Genomic DNA, 13,573 nt, shown 5'->3' on the forward strand with positions numbered 1-13,573 from the left:
TGGTTAAGTGCTCCACTGCTAGCCAAAAGATCAGCAGTTGGAGGTGGAGGAAGATGTGGCAGTCTGCTTGCCTAAAGATTATAGCCTTGAAACCAATATGTGGCAGTTCTACACTGTCCTATAGGTTTGCTATGAGTGGGAATCCACTCGCCATAATAGGTTTGGTTTGGTTTTAATCTTTATAGAAGCACACTGCCACATCTTTCTCTCCAGGAGCAGCTGGTGGGTTCGAGTCGTAAATTTTTTGCTTAGCAGCTGAGTGCTTAACCACTGTGCCACCAGGGCTCCTTATCGCATCCTTAAGAAATGCTTTCAGCAAAAGTAATGGAAAATCTGACTTAGAATAGATTAAACAAATAGAGGTTTATTTTTCTTTTCAGCTAGTCCCCAACTAACCACAGAGTTCTGTTCTAGCGACTAAGTCCTAGGTTGGTTCTGAAGTAAGTTGAATACTTAATTTTTTTTTTTTTTTTAGTTTTCATTATTATTGCCTTTTATTATCAGTATCTTTATAAATCCAATCTTTATTTGTCTTTGTCTTTATTTATTTATTGCAGCAAATTACAAGCTGCAACATTGTATGTAGTACATATTACTAATGATAAGATGTATAAAAAAACAAAAATGGATATTTGTAAGTGCAGTTTGTCATAACTGATAGGTGGTAAATTGGAGACTACTTGTATTTTTTCTTTATTTCTACTCTGCCATTCTTAGCACTTGTTTTTATCCTTTTGCTTCATGGTTTCAAGAGGCTTGCTGCATATCCAGGCATTCCTTCTGCCTTCCAGACACAATAAAATGAGTTAGGGACGAAATGGTTTTATTTCACAGGGTTGTTGCAGAGAGTAAATGAGTTAATACAGTGCTCAGTACATTTTAAGTTCTTAATACGTGTCAGTTATTAAGATTTCCTGTGTCAAAATTGACTCAACAGCACTTAACAACAAAGTAATGAAAATTACCCCTTTATCTTCCAATTCTGGTAAATCCAAGTCTTTCTGACTAAAGTCCAGGTAGTATGCTGTATCTCTGGCACAGATGCTACATTGTTAACTCCAGAGGGTACTGTTTACAAACTGGTCTCTGCGGGCAGTGCCTCCTGGAGTTGGGCTGTGCACATCCAACTTGTTTATTCTATCCTCAGGCCTCCGAGTAAATGAGACATTCAAGATCTTGATAAATGCAAAACACAATTGTCTTTAAAGTTGAAATTATTAGGTAGAGAATTTAGTACCTCATTTAAAAAGAACCAAAAATAGAATGTTTATTCTGTGGCCTAATTGCTACTGCTCTTCACCATCTTTGAAAACTTGCTACAAAATTCCAGAGTCTTGGTGGTTGACTGACGTTAAGATCCACCTGCTCCCAATGCCCTATTCTAATAAAAAATAGCTTTCATCTCCCCAAGGGCTTGAACACCAAAATAAAAGTGTCCTATGTATTTTCTCTATACTCAGTTTATGTAGTGATACTGTGAATACGTAGTTATGGGTGATATTGTTACTCTTTTAAGTCCACGTATGTCAGGCATTTTCCTCAAATGATACAGATAGATGTGACAGAGTCTTAATGAACTAGTTGGTTTTAAAATTCCTGGCTTCATTACTACAAAAATGATTGAAATGATTATCCTTGAAGTTAGTAAATCAGATTTTCTTTAGTTTCACTGTTAATCAAGCTTGAAATGATAGGAAATGAATGAATCATACTATTTGGATTGGCTGTAGTATTTAGAGAGTATACTATTTGGTTTTGCAAAGATTGGGATATAATCTTAGCTCATAGTAAAACAGTCCTTGAATATTGACTCAAATTGAAGTATTTCATCAATAGTGGCTTGACATTAATGAGTTTTCTTAGAAAGACAGTGGTCCATTTTTAAATGATCAAAACATTTGTAATTATTCAAAAAAGAAATAAATCATAAGCAATACTTTTGAAAAGAAATAAAAGCAAAGACTTGATAGATTTTTTTAAAACTGAAATCACCCAGATTGATTTATAAAAAATCTCTTTTTTCAGGTAAGATGGAGATCATACTCCTGAACATTTTCCATAATTTAATTAGACTTCTTTGTTATATTCTGATTTATAATCTTGTTTTAATAGAAAGGACTCTCCATTTTCACTAGTGTATGTAATTACATTTCCTCCCTCTTCCAAGAAAAACCATCTTCCATACATAACTGCTTGGTTATAATATGCAAATGACTAATAATTTATTTTATTATTATTCATTTATTTTTAAACATAGGGGCTGGCTATATCAGTTTTAGAGGATTGATTATGCAGTGCATCCAAGCTTATAAATCTGTTGTCGAAATATATGCTTAGCCAATAGTTGAAAAGAAGAGAGTAGAATGCTGAATTTCTACAAATAGTCCTCATGTCACATTTGGAAATGATACACTAAATGAATTATCCATTGATTTCTGACAAACTTTGGAAATTTTTCACATTAATATAAAATATTATAAAAATATCAAAACTCATTTCAGAAATTTATCACAGCCCACTGTTTTTTCCTCTTATCAAGCAGAACTTTTAAAGTTTTCATATTATAAGAAGTTATCACACTTGTTATTATTTACCTGTTTTAAAAACTCTACTGTTTACATTTTCCCTTTCCTTTTATATTCAGTAGGGAATTTTCTAACTTCTTTGCAAAGATTTTCTTTTGTTTTCGTTTTTGCAACAGCCCTGACTATCCATTTAGATTCATAGTATTCCATGGACCAAATAACAAAGACTTCGAGGATACGAACTAAGAAATCCTTCCATGCATCTCTCTAACCCTTATTTCTCGATCTCTGGGTCATTTCAGCTCATAGTCTGTCAGAGGAGATAGAGCTTAAACAGATCATTACAGTGCAAAGTGGTTGGTATAATGATGGAGGCACTGAAGGAATAAACAGAAAACTTCCCTGCCACGGTCAGGTGGGGTGGGCCTCATAATTAGCTTTTTGAAAGAGGTAAGCTGACAACTGGGCCTCAAAGGATGAATAGATATTTTCCAGGATTAAAAGGTTTGGGAAGGATGATCACTTTAAACAAAGAAAACAACCTGAGCAAATGTAGGAAGAGGGAAAACTGCAGAGCCTGCATGGAAAAGTACAAGCAAGTTTGATATAACCAGAATAACCAGAATGTAAAGTGGGGAAAAGGAGGTGTCGGGAGATAAAATGGAGGAGTAGGAAGCAGAGCGTGTTGTGTTAAAACCCAGCTGTAGTTATGGGACTGACAGGGGTCCATTGAAATTTTTTATGCTAAAGTCTGTCAAAGTCAGATTAGAGAGTGGCTATGTAAAAGTGCTTGGCTATGAACCAAAAGGTTGGAGGTTCCAACCCATCAGAGGCTCTGTGGGAGAAAAGACCTGGCCATCTGCTCCCATAAAGATTACAGCCTGGGAAACCCTGCAGGGCAGTTCTACTTTGTCTTATAAGGTCTCTATGAGTTAGAATTGACTTGACAGGACAAAACAACAACAACAGGTGAAGATAGATTGAAGGTGATGATACTGTAGGTTAAGAGAACCATTAGGAGACTAGGAAGTTCTCTGAATGAGATAAAATGAAAACCTCAACTCAGGCAGTGGTACCTGGGATGAGAAGAGGGAAGAGATTTAAGAAATGTTTAAGAGGTAAAATCTGCAAGGATTTGGCAGTTGGCCAACTGTGGAAATGAAGGAGTGACTGGAAGAATGGTGCAAATAAACCTGTGATAGAAACTATAGGCGGGAGAGTTTACTAGTTTGCTATCATCTAGCAAAGAAAAGAAGATAACTAAAATCTGATACATATCTCCCTGCTAGTCAATGTGCATGTTTAAAGTTTCTAATTTTCTTAAAGTTTTATTTTGGAATCAGTAAGTGATTATTTCTAATAATATATCTAAATAACATAAAATTATGCATTTCCATGATAACATGTTGGCCTCCAATGATCGAATTCTAGGTAATATTTTGGCAAAAAGAATAATTAGTCACTCATTAATAAATAAAGATATAACTTTTAAAAGCAAGTGTCATGGTTTGAATTATGTCCCCCGAAAAATGTGTATATCAATTTGGCTGGGCCATGATTCCCAGAATTGTGTGGTTGGCCTCCATTTTGTGATTGTAATTTTATGTTAAAGAGGATTAGGGTGGGATTATAACACCGCCCTCACCCAGGTCACATCCCTTATCCAATGTAAAGGGAGTTTCCCTAGGGTGTGGCCTGCACCACCTTTTACCTTACAAGAGATAAAAGGAAAGGGAAGCAAGCAGAGAATTGGGGACCTCATACCACCAAAAAAGAAGCACCAGGAGCAGAGGGCGTCCTCTGGACCCCGGGTCCCCACGCAGAGAAGCTCCTAGTCTGGGGGGACATTGACAATAAGGCCGACAGAGAAAGCCTTCCCCTGGAGCTGACACCCTGAATTTGGGCTTTTAGCTTAATTTACTATAAGGAAATAAACTTCTCTTTGTTAAAACCATCCACTTGTGGTATTTCTGTTATAGCAGCACTAGATAACTAAGACAGCAAGTTATTAAATACCACAGTAATTCCATTCCATTTTATTCTTTTAATTTATAACACAATAATTTTCAAGAACATGTTAGTGGGAACATTTTATTTAAAATATATCTAAACATTTTATTAAGGAATATACTTAAGAAAACAGACACTTCAAACTAGTTATATTAAAGAGTCTAAAATATTGAATCAAATTCTAGGAAAACTTCAGTCTGAGACACTAATCCATGCATGCTTCCAAAGTCATAAGAAAAATACATTCTGAAAATAGATCATATTCCACAGCTCTAAAACATCCATAAACCAATGAGCAACAGCTCATATTAATTTAACTCAGACAACCTCACTGCTAACTATAAAAAAGTAAACTGTAAATTGGCTGAGAAATCTCACAGCAGTCTCAAAATCAAATTGAATTTCACAACTTGACCTAAATTTTGACCCAGCCTATTCATCATTAACTAAAAGGAAATGAACCCAAACTATCAGACTATCAAAAGTAACAAACACATGAAGAAAAGCTATCTGTCTTGAAAATAAACTGTTCACCTGTTTTTCTTATCTCCTTGCAGTAACTGAAATCATCTCAAACTATCCTTCCCACTGATTAGTTAGAAGGAAACAGAGCATTCCCCTGCTTAACTCAAAACAGAATCCTTGAATGTGAAATGGACTCAGACACTTGAATACTAAAGGATTACTTATTGACTTAAAACCTTCAACCCATAGGCCCATTTCTCTGGATTAGTGAAACATTAGTGAATGAAAAGAAATGTAAAAGACAAAAAAACCAGATAAGAACTCAAACAACTATCTTAAGTTAGATGGAGCATTTACTTATCTTTAAGTAAGATGGAGTATTTTTGATCAATTCCATCTCTTCTGGTTCATTAAAGAAATGCCTTAATGTTCTGGAAAACTTTCTAAAATGCACATATCAATATTTAAGGCTGATGAAATATAGAACTGTAACTTTTTTTTTAAATTTTATTTAATTGTAACTTTAGTTTTCTCCTGCTGCTGTGCTCTGATCCTTACAGTTTCATACTTGGGCTATTATATTGCTTCCTAACTGGTCCCCATGACTGCAGATGGGATCCTCTATAATCCATCCTTCACAGCAACACATCTGACCATATTTTTCTGATTAAAATCCATTTATAGCTTCCTATTTCCTATCTACAGCACAGAGTCCAAATTTCTAATGACAACATCTGGTATTTTATAAATTGTATGAACTATGACTACCTTTCAAGCCTTATCTCCTACTTTTCTGTGCAGCACAGAACTATGCCACAACTATACAGAATGTCTGCAGGTTTTCCAATATGCCACGTTCTCTTACGTCCCTAAGGCTTTGAATGTGAGATCTCCCCTTTCTGGATTGTTCATCAGCCCTCCTCCATATAGACAGACCATTTATTACTAGGATTTGGAGAAATATCTAAAAAACGTCTTTCCTTCCAGGAATTATTTCCTAATTCAATCTGAAGCAGAGTGCCTTAACGGTCAGTGTAAATTGACCTCTCTCGTAACTCCTATTCCAGTGTTTGGCAATTGTTTATTATCATGTCTGTCTGTCCCTCTAGACCCCATGGTTCTTTCTGGTAAAGACTCGTCTTTAATCATCTTTTGTAGATGCAGCTGTGCTTTGCAAAAAAAAAAAAAAGAAGCACAATCAATATAAATGCAGTTATTATATTTTTAAAGTAAATGGTGTGTATAGTTTTTAATTGAAATAATATCCTTTTCCTGAGTTCAGTTTTCATGTGGTAAACTCCTTAAAAGATTGTCCGTCAGCTTATGGAACTAACATCATTTTTCAAGATGTTTGGGTGTGGAGGGCATATTTAAAAAAAAAAAAAAACTTAACATTTAAAACTCTATCTCAATATTTTTGTGTAAATATTCACTATAATTTCACAATCGTATTGCTAGGCTCGGTTTAGCCATTAGCCTTTTTGAGTCTTAATTTCTTGATTCAACATTGATTCAAAAATATTTGTTGTTGTTGCATGCCAGCGAGTTGATTCTGACTCATAGTTATGAAGCGGGAAATTTTTGAGAAAAGTGATCCATTAATTAGAATGCATATATATGTGACTATATATATGTATATACATAGAGCTCTGTGGCACAATGGTTAACTGCTCAGCTGCTAACCAAAAGGTCAGTGGTTTGAACTCCCTAGTGACTCTGCATGAGAAAAGATCTGGTGATCTGCTCTCATAAAGATTACAACGTAGGAAACTCTATGGGGCAGCTCTTCTCTGTCCTATAGGGTTGCTATGATTCGGAATTGACTCGACAGCACGCAACAACATATATATATTTCAGTAATGCTTTTAAAATGGTTATTCAATAGCGATAATGTCATAATAAAAAGTGTAAGGTAAAGTCCTACTACAGCTACTCAGTAGTCCATAACACCAGTGACAATTATTTGTGCCCCAGAGGGTAATGCAAAATAGAGAAGTCACAGTGATACGCTATTTTGTGGATAGGTAAGCATCTGCTGTGGATGATAACAGTCTAAAATTGCACTGCTTCGTGCAGACCAATACTCATATGTAAAAAAATGACTTGAGTAGCTAGCAATTCATTTTCAAACAAATGATTTAAACAGGGGAATGCTCTTTTTTCCCCACAATTTTTATTGGAGCTAAGTAAATAATAGAATATATCCATTGTTTTAGAGACTAGCAGTCAAACACTAAGTAAGCAAGAAGCGTGCACTTTCTTCTGCATATGTTATCTCATGTCTGAGTTACTTTCTTATCTGTAAAATTTGTTCCCTTAGGGAAAGTGTTATTGGTTGTGAATTGAGCTGGTCTTTTCCTTTGCCATTTCTTTTCTTTTTTTAACTTAAATATGAAAATTTATCTCTAAATATAAAGTTGTATAAATTCCAAAATGACTTTTTGGATAAGATAAATAAGAATATATTTCAATAAGAGGGTGTAACTAATAATCTAAATGGTGGAAAAATGAATTGTCTTCAGTGGACTTTGGCGTTTACCAAAATTCTGGAACTATTTTCATGCTTAGCCTTTATAAATTTTATTTTAACTTTTGAGGGAAGTGTTAAAAGAAAAAAGTGTTAAAGTAACCCAACAGTTTGAATTCCATCAGCCATTTTAAAAGAGATTTTGCATTTTACTGCCATCAGTTAAAGTCAGACTTCTTAAATATGAAAAAGCTCCCCCTCTAATATTGGTGCAATCAGGTCTTCAATGAACACATTAGATGAAGAGAGAATCTAGTTGCAATAACTACTGCTAAGGAGTTAAGGCTTAACTTTTAAGACACTGGATATTCCTAATTATTTAGGAGACTACTTGGAAGTTGAAGAGCCTGGTGCTGCAATGTTTAAGTACTTGACTTCTAACCAAAAGTTCTGTGGTTGGAACACACCAGTGACTCAGAGGGAGAAAAGACATGGTGATCTGCTCACTTAAAGATGACAGCCTTGGAAACCTTACGTGTCAGTTTTACTCCGTCATATAGGATCCCCATGAGTCAGAATTGACTTGACGGCACACAACTCTAAGAAGTTATTTATTTACTGCAAATAATACCAAATTTCTGTTGTTGTTGTTACTTGTTAATACTATTTGATCACCATCCCTAAATTCATATTTCCTTATGTATCAAAAGGTTTTTTGATTTTATATCTTATGACTTCTTTATCAAAAACCAATTCTCCCATATCCCACCCCTTCATTTTCCCCAAACCCTCAGTAACATTGCCAAGAAAAATCACTGTCAACTATCTTATCTGTTTCTTTGGTTCTTTATATTCATGTTTCTCAAAATAACTTTGTATTGCTGTTACAATTTATTGAATTTTTTATTTTGGTAGATGAAGGTTTACTGTTCCTCATCTTGCAATAGAGTTATAGTACAATTTTGCTTAAAATAATATTTGGTGTTTATGTGAGTTTGACTAAATCAAATCTTGCTTTCTGCCCCTGTCCCCCAACCTCCTTAGGTTAACATAAATAGTGATGTGCTTTTACACACTCAAATATTCTCCCACATTTCTATAATAATGGAGGTTTAATTGTCTTGGCCCATTGATAATAAACTGATTGATTAAATTCAGGCTTCCAAAGACAGTTAAGAAAATAAGTGATTTATTAGGATGATTTGTTCTTTAAGTATACAGAGCCAAGCAAATTAAACCTCACAGAGAGTCGTGTTTCTAATGCTTGCTAAAGTTTGTCAATACCTAGCTTAGGAGAATAATAGAATCAAGTCAGTTACTATATGTGATATACATGGGTGCCCAGCGACAAAAAGTAACACTATTGAATGCACCTCACTAATAAAAAAAAATAAGAAAAGGCTAAATAGCCTAAATTGATGATATCATTAGAAGTCAGAGTTTTTTTCTGTACGATTAGAGCGTAATTTATTTGATCCAAATCTTAAAAAAAAAGTAGTCTCGTATAACTCTCCAAACAAGTGTATGATATTTTAACAATCTGAATAATTTTATTCCATTAAAATCTAAAATGACTCTGCGTTATACCCATTTCTAATTTAATAATAGCTACAATTTAGAGTGTTGAACATGTGCCAAACACAGTACTGATTTGTACTTTACATTGTGCATTTATTTAAATTGTAGAAATTCAATCACTCATTGGTAGAGATAGTCCAGAAGAGTATTACTATATTCTACTAAAATTTAGGTCAGAACCCCAGAACCTTTGATTGATCTCAATTCTGACCCATTGAATTAATCTCATGCTGGGATTAAAATTTATGAGTCACCTCTATAAAGATGAAAAATTATTACAGAAAATGATGAAGTGGAAAATAGATTTTTTCTTATCAGAAGCCAAAATAAATAGACTTGCTTAATAAGTAGAACAAGGTCATGGTTATTTAACATTAAAAAAATCTCAACAACATGTTCAATACAACTTATCAACCTCATAAAACATTAGTTTATGTATTCGGCACACTACAGAGACAAAATAAGATAAAAAATTTTCTGAGAACAAAATGTACAAAGGACATTACTTAAAATCTATGATAGACTTTTGATTTATAGTATGCTGTCCTACAGCACATATTCATAGATCAATTTTCCTTAGAATGGACCAAGAAGTTCATAAAACAAACTGCTTAAATGAATAACATGAAAGACTCAAGATGAAGTGGGATACTGCAAGTAGATAAAATTTCAAGAACAATGTGCTTATCTATAAAGAGACACTTTTCATGGTACCCTAGGAAAGAATTGAAAAGAGGAAAAATCCAATTAGGAACTATATGTTTTGTCTAAAACCAAACTGAATTGACTCTCGTTTTTGTTTTGTTTTGTTTTGTTTTTGTTTCTCCCCATTGAATTGGCTGTTTATATTGACTGACAACAAAAGGAAGTGAAGGCAATTCTTTAGATCATTCAAATTAAAACAAACAAAATATAAATCACAAATATATCTTAAGTACAACACAAAGTTGATTTCATATTTTCATGGGCACAAAACAAAATATTGCACTTTAAATTGATTTTTTCTTATTTGACTAGAACAAATAAATTCCAGTAAAATTTAAAAATTTTCTCCCTACACTCTGTGTATATAGTCTTTCTAATTTAAAATTTTCTCTAAAAGTTTAATATTCTATAGTTTTCTTTCCCATATTATTAGCCATCTCTTATATATCTCTTGTGGAACTATTTATGCCCAATATCCTATAGTTACATAAATTATAAATTTGGTCATTGTCAAAATGTCAGTAATAACTCAGTCAAAAACAACTTGTTCAAAACATTGCTACCAAAAGGGCACATGAGTATAAATGACTCACATTACGTTGCATATTCCATCCTGTTCCCATCCCGCTTCTTTGCTCAACAACTAATCTGAGATCAACTGTTTATCAGGTCCGTTTACTAAAGTATAGACACATTGACTCATAAATTTAAATAAAAACGTAAAAGAGCCAATGATTGGTTCCTTCTTGGAGAACAAGTATGTGTTTTGTGTGGGGCTGATATGAAAGAAGAAAGCAGTATTAGAATGAACAATTTCTACTTACTGACAGCTGTGAACATTTGTACTAAAATTATTTTATTTGTAAACTTTAGGATTCAAAACAACAACAACAAAAAAACCAAAATACAAAAAAAAAAGGCTAGACTTACTGGGTGATTCCTACTTATAGCAATCCTGTAAGGCAGTGTAGAACTGCTCTATAGGGTTTCCAAGGAGCAGCTGATGAATTCAAACTGCTGACCATTTGGTTAGAAGCCAAGCTCTTAACCACTGTGCCACTAAGAAAGGTTAAATTAAGTGCTAAGCCTTTGGGAAAAAAAAAAAAAAAAAAAAACAGGCACAAATTACTTCTCTAGATACCTATATTCTAGAATCATATGAAAACAATGGTCATTATTTTAATATATGATCATATTGGTTATTCATCCACTCAACAAACGTTTTTAAGCAACCCAGTGGGCAAGGCTTTCTGCTAAGTGCTGGGACACCAAGAGGAACAAAGTGTAATTCTGCCCTGTACAACCTTATGGAGGAGAGAGGTATAGAAATAGATCAATTTAATTCAAAAACCAATGATAATATATGCAGATTATGATATAAATAGACGGTTGTTTTGAAGGTGTAGAAGCGTGTAGAAGGAAGAGGCAAAATGGGGAAGAGGGTGAATTAAGTTTAGAGCAAATGTAGTTCGATGTCTGTACGGGATCTCCAGTTAAAATATTGCACTAGTCCAAGGCTGTGTGCCCTCAGATCCATTCTTCAGCTTTCCTTTGCTCTCCTCTCAGAATAGCTGTCCCCCTAGGCTATGTTTTTCCTGGCTTCTCGGTCAGCTGGCTTCCAGCTGGGTTTCCTCAAGCAGTGGCATGAAAGTGGAGAATGGGAAGGAGAAACTGGGATATTTCTCCCAACCTTGTGTGTGTCAGGATATATTTCTGGTACTTACTGTGCCTCTTCATTGTCTCCTGCTTCTAGAAAAAGAGGTTTGCCCTCGTCTCAGCTCCCGTTGGCCTCCAATTTACAAGGACTTCCTTCAGTAACTTCCCTCTGCTTCCTCACTATCCCCAGCTGGGTTTCTCAGCCTCTTGAGTATAGTGTCAATTTCTGGCCATAAATTTCTTCTGTATTAAATATTCAGAGAGATTTCTATTTTCCTGGTTGGGCACAGATATCTGGAAGATGCCAATTATGTAAGTCTGAATTCCAGGGAGTTTGGGCTGTAGATTTGGGGCTTATCAAAACATAGTGAGAGTTGATGATATTATCCAGGGAGATGGTGTGTAAAAGAATTGGTGGATTGAGGATGGCACCCTGGGGAACATGGTAACAGGCAGAGGAAGCATAGCCTTTGAATGACCCCAAAGGAAAATAGAGAATATTGAGGAAAACCAGGAAAAATGTGATATCCATTTAAGTCCACAAGGAATCTTGAAGATTGCCTAGACAGAGCATTTGTCAGATGAGGTTTCAGAAGAAGGAAAGATCATGTAACATATATAAATTTGAAATCCATGTCTCTTATTTCTCCATCCAGTGTCCTTGTGATACTCTGCCCATAACCATTCTTTTTAATATCAGGGGATTTGACTTTATTTTCATGAGTTCAAATCCTTATGTGATGTTTGCATTTTACTTACCTTTTATGTAAAACCGGTAAGATAATATTATTTACCTCATAGGTAATTGTAAGAATTAAATAGCAAATACATGAAAAGTGTTTAGATAGTATAAAGTACTTAGAATAGTTAAAATTATTAAGAGATTAGTACAATTCATGAAGCTCTTACCAGATTTTTATCATGATATTGTAAAAGACAAACTAGTCTTTGTGAATCTTAGAGATAATCTTATGTGTTTGCTGAAGCTAAGTTTTTTTTTTGCATTTTGTAATACATTTGCTATTTGTTTAGTATAACCAAATTTAATTTCAAATTTGGTTTTCACTTTAGAAATCAATTTGGATATTAATTTATCTATAAGATTATTTTGACATATTTATTTTATCCTCAGCTTCATATATTTAAGAATGTTCATTGACTTAAATGAAGTTTCAAGATTGAATTTCTATTTGAATAGTATTATAAACAAACAAAAAATTTTACAAAGTTATTTTTTCTTTGAGAAAGTCTTCTGAGTTTCTTTCCTGCCATTCTTCTAATTCTTTCTTTCTCTTTTATATTTTCGTTTCCCCCAAAGTACTTAAATTTTGAATATGAATGAGGAAATTGGAAAATTATTAAAAGAAGTTATAAGCCCATTGTCATTTAATAGATAACAATGACTTACAACCTAGTGCTTTTGCCATTAGTACTTAGAAATGTACGTTTATATTAAAAGAAAAACAAATCAAATACTTATAGTGTAGCAAGCAGATTCAAACAGAATCCAGAGCTATAGATTTTAACTTACCTTCAGTATCTGTTAGTCCTGCTCCTACTCCTGGCTGTTTCACAGGCTCTTGCCCATTCTGACCCATCTTTCCTCTGTTTTAAAAGAAAATAAAAGGTTATGTATTCAGGCATGACCACCTGAATGCAAATGAGTAAGCCAAGTTCACAAAAAAGCAAAATGACATTATATATTCAGATCTGCAATAAATTATTTGAATGGCAAATATACACCTAACAAATTGCTCTATAGCGTGTTAATTTTAAAATGGGAACTTGTTATCATTCCTATGTAATCCAAACATAATACCTCAAAATTCAATAAATCTTATTTGTTGACTCATTTATCAAAGGTCAGACCATCATGCAATTTCAAAATTGGAGGTTTATTTTAGTTTTCCATTTTTAACTGGAGAAGTGAGAGGGAGGTTTTTATACCTTTACGCTTTGTGATAATGAGGTTTTATAGATTCTTTGTTGAGAATGAGAATCTTGAATTAAATAACTTACAATTAATTTACAAATTAATACTGTAACCAACCAAGCCCAAAGCCCACTGCCATCGAGTCGATTCCAACTCATAGTGACCCTATAGGACAGAGTAGAACTGCCCCATAGGGTTTCCAAGGCTATAAATCTTTATGGAAGCAGACTGCCA

General features: G+C 34.0%; 1 protein-coding gene across 1 annotated transcript in view; it reads right to left on the bottom strand.

The window, feature by feature from the left end:
• The window catches only part of PCLO (piccolo presynaptic cytomatrix protein), a 381,008-nt gene that overhangs the window by 16,386 nt on the left and 351,049 nt on the right, over window positions 1–13,573 (bottom strand). Inside the window, exon 22 of the mRNA XM_004381474.2 lies at window positions 12,938–13,011. Coding sequence (XP_004381531.1) covers window positions 12,938–13,011 — 74 coding nt within the window. The remainder of the gene's footprint in view (window positions 1–12,937; window positions 13,012–13,573) is intronic.

Source organism: Trichechus manatus, unplaced genomic scaffold, assembly GCF_000243295.1.
Source record: "Trichechus manatus latirostris isolate Lorelei unplaced genomic scaffold, TriManLat1.0 scaffold00085, whole genome shotgun sequence".
Lineage (NCBI taxonomy): Eukaryota > Metazoa > Chordata > Mammalia > Sirenia > Trichechidae > Trichechus > Trichechus manatus.